Source organism: Cricetulus griseus, chromosome 5 (genome assembly GCF_003668045.3).
Source record: "Cricetulus griseus strain 17A/GY chromosome 5, alternate assembly CriGri-PICRH-1.0, whole genome shotgun sequence".
Lineage (NCBI taxonomy): Eukaryota > Metazoa > Chordata > Mammalia > Rodentia > Cricetidae > Cricetulus > Cricetulus griseus.
In genome coordinates, this window is record NC_048598.1 from 22,843,743 (window position 1) to 22,859,106 (window position 15,364).

Genomic DNA, 15,364 nt, shown 5'->3' on the forward strand with positions numbered 1-15,364 from the left:
AGCTTCCTTTTCACTAGGGAGAGAAGGAAGAGAGCTCACCTCCCCCCAGTATGTGGGTTCTTAACCCCTGATCCATCACCAGCCTCGTGTACAGCTAAATTACAGAACCAACACCAGACACACTGGGAATTCTCATCATAGCTTCCTATTTTCTGGAGTTCAAGAGGAAGCTAAGAAGGAAATGGTTGACGATGAGCAGGAATGCACTTGGTTGCTGTCTTTCCCCTCTCACCAGCAATGAGGTGTGTCAGTTTGGCCAACTTAGTTAACATCCTTTGTCTCCTTCCAGTGAGGAGGCAGAGAGTCCTCGGCAAGAATATACATTTAAGTTTTCTGGCAAACTAACTTTATACAAAGCTTACACACACTTTCTGTTTATTACAGATTAAATTTTGAATAGAGAATTTTTCTCTTTAGTGACCCCAACAATGACAGTGATCATGTCAGGATGGGTCAAATGGATATGTGTTATGTAGAGTTTGATTAGGTTTCCTTGTTGCTCAATTCCATGGAACAATTTTTATAGAATTAAACTCAAGCCATTCGAAAATCACATGACTAATTATATTAAAGTTAATTTGTACTCCAGTCGATTGATGGCTACTATCAGGACACTTAGCAGAAACTTGTTCATAGTATTGGTAGGAAGGTGGTGGGGGAAGTTTAGGGTGTGTTTCGTGTAATGCCCAGTCAGGTAAGACTGTTTCCTAGGCATCTCAAGTGATCCTTACTCTAAGCTACAAGTGAGATGAGGATTGTGTAATAAATATGTTTTTTTTTGTTTTTAATTTTGGGCAAGGAACTTTCTTGGGATTTTAGAATCTCACCTAGACACAGCAGGCTGAATCAACCTTGAACTGTTGGTAACTTCTATAATCTTGATAATAAATGGGACTCAGTATCTGCCTCTCTACCTGAAAACTGGACAGTGTCAGCTTGGTGAGGAGGAAACAGGATGGCTACCACTTTTCTCCGACAGTAGCTGCCATCAGTATCACTTACTATTGGCCTGATACTTCCTTGCATTTTTTGCTTTAAATGTTTTTATTTTTGCATATATTCATTCACTAGGTGTCACCTGTGTTTACTCAGGCCGGAGAGGGTGGAAGCCAAAGTCCAGCGCTTTCTTCGATCGTTTCTTCACTTTACTTTTCAAGACAGGGTCTCTCACTGAACCTTGCCGTTTCTGGCAGACCAGATGATCAGCGAGCCCCTGGGCTCTAGCTGTTTCCACCCCACCTCCCCGCAGTGCTGCGTTTCCACGTGTGTTCGGGCACACCTGGCTTTATGCGGACGATGGGGATCTGCACGCAGGTCTTCATGCTTGCACAGCAAGCTCGTTACCCACTGAGCCATCGTCTCTTTTTGTTGTTCTCGATCAGCTTTAAGTCCTCCTTGCAGAACTGATGGAGTGCCTGTTACAGCTTAGAGCAGGTTGAGGAGAGAGGCCCAGGCGTCGCCTTCGAGTGTCCAGATGCCTCTGCCTCCGGGCAGAAAGGAGTTGCCATCCGCATAGAAGGCATTCGGGTAATACAGTGAACAGACGCACTCCGCACAGAAGGAAACTGGGTAACACAGTGAAGGGGAAGGCTTTTTCCAACAGGGAGAGGAGACGCATCATCTCTCCCCATACTTGGGCACTTCGTAAAGGGGGCTCCCTGGACTGGAAGGCTCTACCTTCATGACCAGTGTAAATAATTTGCGAATCATTCAGTTTTGCCCGTGACCTGCCTTCCCCATTAGAGAACACCCTGAAAGGAGATTTCTCGTGTTACTTCTGCCAATAGCTATTGCCTTGTCATTGACGACCAAAGCCTGGGCTAAAAAAACTGGATTTTGCAAGATTGAGCCAGGCTTTTGTCTTCAGCTAGATGGTAGTGAGGTCGATGGAGAGAGTGTGACAGAAGACAGTGTGGAGACCAGGACACGCTCTGCTCTGCTCTGCTCTGCTCTGCTCTCTGCTCTGTTCATCTGTAAGAGGAGGACTAAAAGTAAAGTCTTTGTGGAATTCTGAGGAGCAATTGGAATTGGTATACTGTGTGGAAAGTTCGGGACGGCGGGAGGTGCTGGGAAATGGGAGCTATTATGAGTTATGAACTTAAACACCAGGCATCTCAAATGGGAATTAAATTGTGTTATTAAACTAAATGCAATTAATTCATACTTTGTCATTAAATTCAAATTAATTTAATCCCTAGGAGCTTTAGTATTAGAAGACTGGGTCCTTTATCATCTTTGATATAAATAGTTTTATTTCTTCAAGATAGCCTCAAGCTAGACTACAACAAATATGTTTGCCTAATTGTAAATAGGTTCTGGTGGTAAGAGCCTGCAACCCCAGCTCCTCAGAAGGTTGAGGCAGGAGGGTCACTGAACCTCGGGGGGTTCAGGGCCAACCCAGGACAGCATAGTTTAACCTCTGTCTCAAAATATTTTAATTCAAAGTAAACAAATATGTTCAAAATAAATATATAGGTACTGAATTTATTCTTCTAGTGTCCAAATTTGCTATAAGGTTGAAAAATTGAATCTAACAGTTGCTACCTGACCTTGTGTTTCTAACTACAAGCTAGTTTTTCTGATGAAGTCATTGTAAGTGACAATTAGATGATAAAAGTGACAATTTGGTATGAATTTGGTGAGCAATAGGATTAAAGCACAGCTGTTGTTCTCTGATGACGTATGACACTATTTGTTTTAAATGTGAAATTTGGGTCATCTGGGTGGGAAACAAAGTTTACTCAATTAATTTACAGTGGGATGAATGTTATGCAGTTCTGCTTACTTAAAACAGTGGTCTTTGTTTTTTCTAAGGGAGTTTTTCTTGACAGAGTCTCGCTATGTGGCTCATACTGGCCTCTGTAAATCCTCTTACCTCAGTTTCCCAAATACTGGGATACTGGGGTTATAAACTTGTGGTACCACACTAGCTTAAACCAATTTTTAAGTGGAAATCACTCTCTCGCTTCGAGAGGGTTCGTTACTGAGTGGATCTGGTATAACATCGATAGTGTGCTGGAAATTTTTAAGATATTTTGATTAGGGAGGAAAGGAAAGGACACAGATTCGTTTCTTTCATTAGGATCTCAAAACGTTCGGAATTGAGGTTAAAACCGGGAAAGAGAAACTCAGCTGCAACTACTGGAAAAGGCAGAAAGAAAGTAAGGAAAGGAGGGAGAGGAAGGGAAGGGGATAGAAGAAGAGGGAGTTGAAGAGAAAGAATGAAAGAGAAAAAGAGAAGGAGCTTAAAAAGAGTACATAACTGTGGCAAGAACAGGTCTTATTTGTAGACTGTATCACTGTACATAGTTTTAGTTGGGTTCCCATGCAAACCCGAGGAAATGAAACAAGGCGACTAGCTATGCTATTTGACCAGCAGGTGGCGCTATAAACACCTCTTCTATAAGAAGGATCTTTGAACTAACAAGACTTTGTCTGCATCAAAACAAATCCAGGTTCTCAATTTAAAATATTTCCACATTATTTCCCCTTTCTTCCCTTTCACAGCAGCCTTTATTATAAGAAAGTTTATTATGAGAAAGACCATATAAAAGGGCAGGAGGCCCTACGGATGCAAAAGAAAGTTGTCAGGATTTCTGTTTATTTCTGTGCATTGATTATTTACTGCAACTATTTAAGGTTTGAATTTCCGTAGTTGTTATGGTACCTTACTGCCAGGCTACATTACACAGCCAGGGAGGAAGAAACTTGGTGCTATTTTCACAGTTTTTTCCCTTCTCTGGGTAGTGAGGAGCCTCCATGTCCAAATATCTCCCCAACACTAAGCAACCTCTCAGACTCAGGGGGCACCCTGTGGCGGAGATAGTGGGCATTTTTGGCTTTTGCAAACAACTCTAGGAAGGTTGGCTCTGTGCACTTGCCTTTGGAGCTCTCTGCACAATGCACAGAGCTCGGGGCATTTTGGTCCTCAGCATCCCCATGTGGCTTTCGACCAGCGTTTTTTGATATGGTCTCATCTGCAGATGCAGACCCGCTGTCATCGTCTGGGCTGGACACAGGGCTGTCTTCTGTGCTGTTGGTGGAGACCTCTTGGCCATGACACAGGGCAGAGACATCCTTGTTGGGGTCCATGCCCTTAAGTGACTTTGCAGACTCTCCCTCCCGGGCTTGTGAATTCTCTTTCTTGCAGCAGCTGGTTCTGTCACGTTGACATTGCAGGTGCTCTGGGCTTTTCAGGGCGTCTTTGAGGGCAGTGTCATGTAAAGAGGGCCCCTGAACCTTAGTTTTAACTTCTTGGGTCATATTGGCTGCCAGTACCCTGAGGTGGGGGAGGTGAAAAGGAAGAAATAAATGTCTTTGAAAAATGAAGGGGCTCTTGTTCAGGCCTTTCCATTTATGTGTGTGGTTTCAGTTGAGGTGGTGAAGTGCCTGGGAAGGGGTGGAGGGTGAGGGGCAGAAGAGTATCTCTCTAGGAAGGATGTAACACAAAAAATATATAAGCCCAGAGACAGACATTGGGCCTCAAGCTTCGCGATTAGAGAAGCAAAGCCACTAGCTCTTATGTCTGCTTCAGGCTGAAAGGGCTGTCCTGTCCTCAGTGTGCCTGGAGACTAATTCCCTCACGAGATCTTTTGCTCCTTCCTTTTATGCGTTTTACAGCTATTGGTAGGGAAGTGGGATGACCCAAACACGTCATCATTTTCTTACCTAATTTCAGGCTCCGGGACTATGTGCCTCTGACCTGTTTGTGCTTTGAATGTGACACCATCTCTCGATCTCTTCTGAATTCCACTCTCCACACGAGAGGAGAACTTTTTCTTGATGATATCTGCTATGAGATAATTAACAAACCATGGGCTAGAAGGATGGCTCATCTGTTAAGAGTGCTCGATGCTCTACCTTGAGGACCAAGAGTTTGGATCTCAGCAGCTATATACACCCATGGCTCACAAACACCTTTACCTCCAGCTCCAAGAGATCTAGCACCCTCTTCTGGTGTCTGTCAGCACTTGCATCCACTCACTCAGACATACAAACAGACACATGTGCACACAAATACAATAAAGATCGCAATGAGTTAATGTAGACTGAATTGTGTAAAACCTCATTTATTGGGGTCCTAGTCCTTAGTTCTTGAGACTGTGACATTATTTGGAGATAGACTCTTTATAGATATGATTCAAAGGCCATTTATGGTAGGTCCTAACCGTTGTGATGTCATCCTTATGACAGTAGCAGTTGGAGCGGACATGCAAAGACGGAAGAGTGAAGGGACCAGTGGCCTACACACTGAAGAGAAAGTCTACTTCCGCCTCACACCCGAGGAAACCCTGCTCACACTCCCACTTTGACTTCAAAGCTTCAGAGGAGAGACAGCGCAGGTCTATGGTTGAGCTGCGCCAGTTTTGGTAATTTTCTGTGCAGTCTAGAAAATGAGTACAACAGAAGAGGAGAGTGAAGGCTGGGCTTTCAGAGAGCGAGTGTGTGAAGATCCTGGGTCTCCCCACACGTTACCCTTCTCCAATGCAATGTATGAAAACAACAAAGCTTCCTGCAGCAGCTGCTGTTTGCCCAGAACATGTCAGAGAGGATTTAGACACCAAGATGAGATGTTGCAACTGCCCAACCCTGGTGGGCTTTGTTTGAATGTTGTACTTGGCAAGCACAAGTGTTTAAAAAAGAAAACAGCTGGGTGTGGACATTTTGTCTGTTTAATACAGTTGTATGCCTTCCTGCTACCCGTGGCAAGGGTTTGCGACTGCCAGGGGCCATGATTAAGTAAGTGGACTTTCCATTTTCCCAGTTGATGTTCCAGTCACTCACAGTCACAGCCTGAAGAGAGCACACTGACTCTATTAGTTTTCAAGGCATTTGAGACTGAGTCATTTGGGATAGAAAATTTTGCATTGGTTTGTGCTTTGATGGCACTCTGTTAAAGTTACAGTGGTTAAGGCTAGGGGTGTTTCTTGGTAGTAGATGACTTGCTATACATGCATGAAGGCCTGGCTTCCCATCCACTAAACCCAAACCAAAAATACCAGCCAAGAATAACAAAGAAACATACACATAACCACCAGCAAACGGACCTAAGACACCCCCCACTCCCCAAAGTACCCTCTTGCATTAAAATGTACGAGGCAGTGGGAGCAAGGGTAGGGGACCATGCAAGGGGCATGGACATCACGTGAAACTCATCTCATCACTTCTTTGAGTCCTTTGCTTTCTTATCTTCTTGGGATTATTTTGAAGTATTTTCCATGTTTTTTTGAACCCATTTCCAATAAATTAAAGGATTGAGCAGCTACTTTTCTAGGAGGCTCCTCTTCTGCAGTTGAGACAACAGGGTGGCTTAATTTTCCTCTGTTTTCCTCAGTGGTGTGGTGGTGTGTCCACCTGGTTATCTGATTCAATGGTGTGGTGGTGTGTCCACCTGGTTATCTGATTCAATGGTGTGGTGCTGTGTCCACCTGGTTATCTGATTCAATGGTGTGGTGGCGTGTCCACCTGGTTATCTGATTCAATGGTGTGGTGCTGTGTCCACCTGGTTATCTGATTCAATGGTGTGGTGCTGTGTCCACCTGGTTATCTGATTCAATGGTGTGGTGGCGTGTCCACCTGGTTATCTGATTCAATGGTGTGGTGCTGTGTCCATCTGGTTATCTGATTCAATGGTGTGGTGCTGTGTCCACCTGGTTATCTGATTCAATGGTGTGGTGCTGTGTCCACCTGGTTATCTGATTCAATGGTGTGGTGGCGTCTTCACCTGGTTATCTGATTCAATGGTGTGGTGGCGTGTCCATCTGGTTATCCAACTCAGCCTGTACATTTGCTGGTCTACTTCAAGTCTGGCAATATGCTCTCGTTTCTTTTATGCTTGGACATGTAATTAGTCATGGAAACCTGACAATTCTTCTCTCCAAATGTCTAGAAAAGCTGGTCTCCCCATTTTCTCCTCCTGCCAGTGTTCTAGTTTAGGTTTTACATCGAGGCCTACATTTGGAATTCTAGCAGCTCTACTCTGGCTATGTCTTAAGCTCTGTTTTCTCAGAAGCACTGTAGTCAGAGCAATCTCTCTAAAATGTGAATATGGAATCGCCCTGCACCCTGCAGGGTGGGATCTAGCCTTGTGAAGCTCTGCCTGGAGACAACGTCTGGTTAGTGTGAGTTCTGCAAGCTCACACACACTTCAGCAGCACGGAACTGTTTTTGGCAAACCACACCCATTCCTATCCCTTTGCACAGGCTCTTCCTGTCTTCCAGCAATGATCTCCTGCTCCACAGCTCTCTGCAATCCCTCTCTTCCTACTCACCACTTCCCTCTTCTCCTAGGTTCTGCTCACACACCAGCTTTTGGGGAAATTCTCATAAGATCCTTTTAACAGGGACAGGAGGCTTCCAGTGCCCTCTCCTTACTTTGTGAATAACTCCATTTTTAGCATTTAGAAATTTTATGGGATTTATAAGGCACAGATTTTTTTTAAACCAGCCTTATAAAAGCTCACTATCTGACAGTGTAAACAAGCATCTCAAAGTGAAGAGACCTTATTTGTCCAAATGTCCATCCCAGTATCTGAGTAGCCTGACCTGTAGTCAGGTAGGAGGCACGGATTTGCAATCTTGGAATTCAGGAGATTGGAGCAGGAAGAGCTTGAGATTGAGGGCAGCTTGGGCTATGTAGTAAGACTGTATCTCAAAACAAAATGTAAATAAAGCAATGATAACAACAACGTCAACACCTCCGAAAAGCCAAAACAGTCAACCAGCCAGCCAAACCACCATCCAATCAATCAAACAAAAGCACGTGACCCATAATAACTCATCTTAGCATCAGTGAAAAGAATGCTGAATTTTGAGCCTAATTTTTTGTACTGATCATACTACTCTCTAAGAGGAGGGCTGACAATATGTATGGGAAGCAATCCACTAATGGGCAAACAGTTGCATCTCAGTGGTAACGGTTCCATTAAATAAATCACTGGAAACTGTAGCCGAATACAGCACCTAGAGAGCACCAAGAGGATATACAATGGTTCCTTCTCCTTTCTGTGACTTGACTGTTCCATGTGAGATGCAGAACCTGGAGACCTTGGCCTCCGAAGTTGTCTGTCTCTTGGTCCTGACCCTTTCCACACACCTGTGACTGAGACAGCTCTCTGTGCAGCAGGGGTAGCTGCAGTGCTGGGCCGAGCAGGCCTTTACGGATCTCCCCCCACCCCCAGCATGGACACCTACTCTCAGCTGTCCTGTCTGAGAATTAACCTGAGAACCCACCAACTGGTTTCTAAAATGCCTTTCCAGCATCATTCTTACTCCAAGTTGGCTTAACCGCTCACTGTACACAGCAGAGTTCAAAACAGAGTTTAGTTCAGACCATTTCGTAATTAAAAATAGTTGAAAATTAGAAAGAATGGCCAGGTCAGTGTTTCAACTCAGGGATGTCCTGAGAAGCTGAGTTTACTGACTCCATATGACTTTGAAGGAATGTTGAAACCTAATTATTTAACAAATACAACAAGAACAAGAACAAACAAACAGAACAAGGAGCCCTGGTTTCTATGATCCTCACAGCTGAACCCATTTCCAACAAGACAGCAGGGGAGGTTTCATTCTGAAAGGCCCTTGCAAGCTGACCTGAGTAATTAAAGTTGTCACATCTAAGAAAGGCTTTGTGCTTAAGTTCGAGCCAAATTCTCACTGAAAGCTTGGATAATTTCACAAGATGCGCATTGTCAATTGTATATCCTTGTCAGAGGTCAAAATCCCAGAGAAAGCTTTTCTGATTTTCTTTCTAACTTTCCTTTCATAAAATGGGTGAGGAAAGTGGCTTATACCTTAGCAGTTCAATAACTGGCCGCTAGATCTCGAAGAGAAAGGCAGCCACGATAAAGGAGTCAAACCAAATCAGCTCTGACAGTGGGAAGAGAGGGCAGTGTGAAGAATCAAACAAGGCTGGGGTGGGGGAGGGGAGAGCAAATTGGAAACAAGGCAGTGATGGAAGCCTGGAGGATGTCAGCTCAAGAAGATGGAGGACCAGGTAGCAGGAGGAGCTATGGGGTTTGGAGGACCAGGTGGGTCAGGCCTGCTTAAGTCCAGAGGGAGACAGAGGCGCTTGTGCTGGTTATCCCTGGTGCGAGGCAAACACATCACTTCCCCTGGTCAGGTCTAGGCTGTGTGTGTCCCTGTCCATGTCATGTGGTAGATTGTTCCTTACTACGGGAAGCTGGGGCAGTGTCCTTAGGACCTAAGCGGTGACCTGTTAGGACATGGCCTCACCTTGCTGCAGCCGCTGTAGTTCTTTCTGAAGCTGTCTCTGCTCCCTGGCCAGCGATTTCACATGATAGAGGCAGATGACCTCCAGCCTTTGCAGCCTCAGGCTGAGTCGAGCTTCGGCTTGCCTGGCATTCTTTCTTTCCAAGTCGAACTGCTTACACAGTGGTCCCCTCACCACGCGTCTGTCCATCCTCTTCATGGGTTGGAAACAGTGAAGGAAGTGTCTTCCATGTACCACAACCTAAAAGAGCCAGGCCAAGATGCTGGCCTCTAGTGATTGGTCACCAGTTAGCATGAAAACGAATTTTATTAAACTCCAAACGAAGATAAAGTCACAACATCCAAACCCACACTGCTACCCCCTTAACTCCTGTAATACTCCCATGAAGGGACATACCTTTTCGCTCCTTTGAGTCTCTCCCCTCAGAGCTACAGTACAGAATGTGTGCAGGACAGCAATCAGTTGCTTCCACCAAGGCTTCGGTGGAAGAACCAATGTTAAAGAAGGGGATGTGGTCTGACAGAGGGCTGATCTCCAAAATATACAAGAACTCAAGAAGCTAGTCTCCAAAACACCAAACAATCCAACTAAAAAGTGCGGTTCAGAACTAAATAGACAATTCTCAATAGAGGAATCTAAAATGGCTGAAAGACACATAAGAAAGTGTTCAACATCCTTAGCCATCAGGGAAATGCAAATCAAAATAACTCTGAGATACCATCTTACTCCTGTCAGAATGGTCAAAATCAAAAACACCAATGACACTTTATGCTGGAGAGGATGTGGAGAAAGGGGAACACTTCTCCCCTGCTGGTGGGAGTGCCAACTTGTACAGCCACTTTGGAAATCAGTATGGGGACTTCTTAAGAAAATGGGAATCAGTCTACCTCAAGATCCAGCAATTCACCTTAGGCATATACCCAAAAGAAGCACATTCATACAACAAGGACATATGTTCAACTATGTTCATAGCAGCACTATTTGTAATAGACAGAAACTGGAATCAGCCTAGATGCCCCTCTACCAAAGAATGGATAGAGAAAATGTGGTACATTTATACGATGGAGTACTACTCAGTGGAAAACAAAACAATGGAATCTTGAAATTTGCAGGAAAATGGATGGAACTACAAGAAACCATTCTGAGCGAGGTAACCCAATTACAAATAGACAAACATGGTATGTACTCACTCATTTGTGGATTTTAGACATAGAGTAAAGGATTACCAGCCTACAATCCACACTGCCAGAGAAACTAGTGAACAAGGAGGACCCTAAAAGAGACAAACATTGTCCCCTAGAGAAGGGGAAAGGGTCATGATCCCCTGAGCAAATTGTGAGCATGGGAAGAGGGGGAGGGAGCTATGAGAATGAGAAGGGAGAAGAGGAAGGATGCAGAGGACATGAGGGAGCAGAAAGGTTGAGTCAGGTGAAGAACAGAAGAAAGGCTATGTGATAGGTAGGGTTTTATTTGGGGGCGGTGGTAGGGGAGGATGGGAGGGAGAAGGGAACTGGGATTGTCACGTAAAACAATCTTGTTTCTAATTCAAATAAAAAATGATAAAAAAAGGGGATGTGGTCAGAAGCAAAGCAGCTCAATTTAAGAGACTATTTTAAGTCAGCTTGATTTAGACTCTAGAGTAGAGACTAAAACATCACCAAAGAACAATGTAGGCAGCGCTTACCTGCAAATCTAGGTTCTCACGATGAAACGCTTTTCTTGGACTGCAGTAGGCTAAGTCTTCTTTACTGAACTCTTTTCTTCTTTAAATGTCTGAGCCATGCAGAGAGGAGGAGGGACCTTGAAGAGGGCTGCTGGTAGAATGTTGACTACACTTGAGACCTTTCTGCTTTCTTCCTGTCTCCCCTGGTCAGGAATGCTGCCTCCTCGAGCCATGGGTACCAGTCCCTCTTGAAGAGGGCACATCTCTAACATGTTTGGAGAATGAAGGAAGCTTGCCAACTTCCAGCCCTCCCCAGAGAGGCCTGCAGTGCCCCTCGTGGTGTCCATGGAAGCCAAGAACGAAAGCAAAGAGTCCCTCACTGTTTGTCACAGTTCTCTTCTCTTCCACCTCTCCCCTCCCCTATCCTGTCCCCCCCCCCATTCTTCCCATCTCCCACCCTCTTTCCTGCTTCTTGGAAACCAAAAGAAAGCAACCCAGTCTTCCCACTCACGACTCACATTTTGCTCAGAATGGGCTTTTAATTCGCTTATTCTACATTATTGCACTCCATGCCAACGAGTGTTTCCAGGCTTCTATCTTGCTTTAGTGCATTTCAAAGTTTATTTAGATTTTCAAATATTGGACATAGCATTAGACAAAGTGATTTTTTTAAAAACAACTTTTGTCTTCATGTTTGGATACCTGCAGCTGAGTGAGTTGAGCTACTGGTTATAGAAGAAGATGCTGGGCGGGACTATTACTGTTTCCTTGAGGATCCATCTGAAAATATGAGGCAGCAAATATTCCACAGTCTAAAGACAGCTGTCAACACTGGGGCCCACTAATCCCCTCAGAGTTTACAAAAAGCAGCTAAGCAGCTCCTATTACCATGGTCACCACCGGGTAAACAAACTATTATAAAGAGATTACTGAGGATTCGAGAGAGGGAGGGCCTGGTCTCAGTCTCTAAGTGGGGAGGAGCTTGTAGAACTACTCACACGAAGGGCCCTGAGTGTGTTGTGCATCGTGGTCCTCTGGTCCTGATGAGCGTGCCTTGGAGGCACTGACTCTATACGAGGGAGCAGAAATCATGCTGAGCCCGTGGCATTGCTGTCTGTGGGAGGAGAAATGCTTCAGCAGAGTGGTCATGGAAGCATGAGCCCAGCCTGAGGGGATCTGGGTGAAGATGACCTTCCTCCAGAAAGCCACACATCTTAAAGCAGAGATGGCCAGGAGCACACAGAACAGAACAGTGGCAGAGAAAGAGGAAAGCCCCGGCATACCAAATGCAGAAGCAATGCTAGAAACAAGACCTGATGGCTAGGATCAGGAAGACAAGGAAATGGAGGCAAATAAAAAAGAGCATGTTGGGGCTGGGGACATGGCTCAGTCAAGTGTTTGCCACACAATGAGGTCATCAGTCTGGACATCCAATACCTATGTCAAAAGATTGGGTGTGGTAGTGTTTGCCTGTAATCCACCACTAGAAAAGGAGGGGTCAGAGAGACCCATGGAGTTCACTGGCCAGCTAGTCTCACTGATTGAATGAATTCTAGGTTCTGTGAGAGATTCTGTCTAAAAAAATAAAGCAAAAGGTTGCTGAGGAAGGGATTAATGCCTATCTCTGACCTCTGCATATGTGCATATGAATATGTACACACACACACACACACACACACACACACACACACACACTCATGCACAATGCTCCCCATTCTACTCAACAGTGGGAGGAGGGGAATGACAAGACACTACCCTCTTTCCTTTTCCTCCATACCCTTGGAACACAGGGAGTTTGCAGGTCTGACTTGCATGTAAGATTGTAACTTCAAAGTGAGCTAAGGCTTCTTATACACAAGTGGCCAGAAACATGGAGACTCTGTCCAGTATCATCAGGGGAGAAGAAAAAAAAAAGAATCAAGGAAGATGGTGGCTGCAGATATGAAATCATCAATCCGGGATCATGCCCTGGTTACCACTCACAGGAAAAGTACTAGTCAGAAAATGTGAGGAGCCGCACTCACATTCGCCATTACAAGATGGCGCTGACATCCGCTGCCGGATCAAGTAAACAACATTGGTATGCATGCGCCCAGTGCTTTTCCACTTGCCTAGCCCCGCCTATAGGGTGATGAGTCATCCACCTATCTCAGCTGTACATGCATCGCTCAGAGTTTGTGAGCCTTTATTAGGGGACGGGATTCTTGGCTTGGGGTCTCCGCTCTGTAAGCTTATGCTCTCTCTCTCAAGACGCATTAAAGCTTTACTGCAGAAGGATCCGAGTGTCCTGTGTTCTTGCTGGCGAGACAATCGCTCGGGACATCTGGTGCCGAAACCCGGGAACTTGTTAACATCGCCGGCACCGCGGAGACCCCTCGGATGGGGCGGATTCAGAACTGCAGGGTGGTAAGTTTGGAGAGGTATGCTTAATCCTGACTCCTTTTTTTTTTTTGACTTTGTCCTTAATTTGTCACCACCATGGGATGGGTCAGTAAAAGCCTTAACTCTAGTCTTCATTCTTCTTTTGTTCACATTGGTCTTATATTGTGCTCACTGTGGCTGGTGTTTCAGTTCTCGACCAAGCTTACCCCAGGTAGCCGCCAGCATAATGGGCTCTTCAAACCAGAGAGACCTAATTAAAAACTGTCTAGAGGATGAGGCTTGCCATCCCACGGTAGCAGAGAGTCAAAAAACGCTTAAAGAGGTACAGGATAATATATCAGAAACCGAACGAGATGAGAGATTAGGAGCTCAAAAAAGGAAGGACATGTCTAAGAAAAAAGGCCCTCCCCAGGATACAAAAAAGGGGGGAGAGACAATAGGGGATAACCAGTCACACCCCGGTAAATTTAAGAGACCTGTTAATTCAGGGGGTGTACTTCCATCAGCACCCCCATTACAAAAATCTGGTACCGACTCCTTTTTACCATTAGAGGAGCAGAGGAAACTACAGATGGCTTTCCCAGTCTTTGACAGGGGAAAAGGCCGCACATGTTATTCAACACTGCTTGGAGGCCTGGGGTGCCTGGGGAAAGCCTTATATCCTAAAGTTGCTCAAGAAATGTTCTGTTTCCTGGTAGCCATTTTGCTAAAGTTAAAAAAAGGATACTTGAACCGCCATCTTGACTAAAGGTGACCGCATGAAAATTAGAGATACCATCTTAGAAACAAGTTTTTTAGTTAAGATTTAAAATGTTAATGCTTCTATATATTACAGAAAGACCTTAAGGGAATTTAAATTTCTTTTTAAAACCAGTTTTCAAATGTTTGATTTTATTAATGTTTGTACTTAAAGAGCTTCAATTTAGAATTATTTTTAAGCAAAGCCTGACAACGTAAAGTTCTTGTTTTATAAAAGATGCTAATCTATTATGTTGGTAGCACACACCTTTAAGCTCAGGATGTTGGTGGCACACGCCTTTAAATTTAGGGCATTGATGGCACATGCCTTTAATCCCAGCACTCGGGAATAAGAGGCAGATGGATCTTTATGAGTTCAAGGCCTGTCTGGTCCGGCAGATCAAATTCCAGGACAGGCTCCAAAGTCACAGAAAAACCCTGCCTCAGAAAAAGTTAAGCTACTGTTTAAGGAATATAATATAACTCTATATAGTTTTAAGTTCAGCTGTATTACAAAAATAAGACTTTACCTAGCCACTGTGTGCTTCTTAAAAACAGATAATGGGTCGGCTTATACCTCTCAAAAGTTCCGGCACTTCTGCAGACAGATGGAGGTTACCCATCTGACTGACTTACCTTATAACCCTCAAGGACAAGGCATTGTGGAACGTGCCCATCACACGCTTACATTCGACCTGTTAACGGGCCAGGGTCGTTTTGCAGCTGATCAAACAGATTATCATTGGGGCGCTTATCCACAAATCGCCAACGTGGCCATTAGGGCCTGGAAGGCGCTCTCCAAGAAAGGAGGGGTTGACAATCAGCTTACTAAAATCATTCAAGGAACCCAGGAGCCTTTCTCTGATTTTGTAGCAAGGATGACAGAGGCAGCGGGACGGATCTTTGGCAATCCTGAGCAGGCCGCACCTCTTGTTGAGCAACTTATCTTTGAACAGGCCACCCAAGAATGTCGCGCAGCTATAGCCCCGAGAAAAAACAAAGGATTACAAGATTGGCTTAGGGTCTGTAGAGAACTTGGGGGACCCCTTATTAATACAGGGTTAGCTGCTGCCATCCTACAGTCTCAAAAGCGCCCCCTTAAGGGGCCGGATAAAAAAAAAAAAACTTGCTTTAGATGTGGAACAATTGGACATATTATGGCAGATGGCCGAACTAGGCTGTGAGCAGAAGCTCCCCGGCCTATATGTCACCTCCATCCAATATGAGAATTTTACCAAAGCAGCTAATTTGTCTAAAAGCCTTTCTCAGTTCATGTTGCAGAATTGGACCTCCGAATTTGAGCAAAGGCTTCGGGAGTTGAGAGCCGCTATTATCCAGATTAACTCCAT

The 15,364-nt window shown here is 44.8% G+C and overlaps 1 protein-coding gene across 2 annotated transcripts; it reads right to left on the minus strand.

Annotated features, from left to right (window-relative positions):
* Positions 1-3,720: 3,720 nt before the first annotated feature.
* Positions 3,721-9,421, minus strand: Ccdc190 (coiled-coil domain containing 190). 2 transcript variants are annotated; one of them, XM_035445666.1, is made up of 3 exons: positions 9,235-9,421; positions 4,669-4,789; positions 3,721-4,279 (listed from the first exon to the last, which is right to left on the minus strand). In XM_035445666.1, the coding sequence occupies exons 1-3, from the start codon at positions 9,419-9,421 to the stop codon at positions 3,721-3,723; spliced, it is 867 nt and encodes a 288-aa protein (XP_035301557.1). The 2 variants fall into 2 exon arrangements, with proteins under 2 accessions (XP_035301557.1, XP_035301556.1); XM_035445665.1 differs by having other exon boundaries at positions 4,669-4,792.
* Between the last annotated feature and the right edge of the window lie 5,943 nt (positions 9,422-15,364).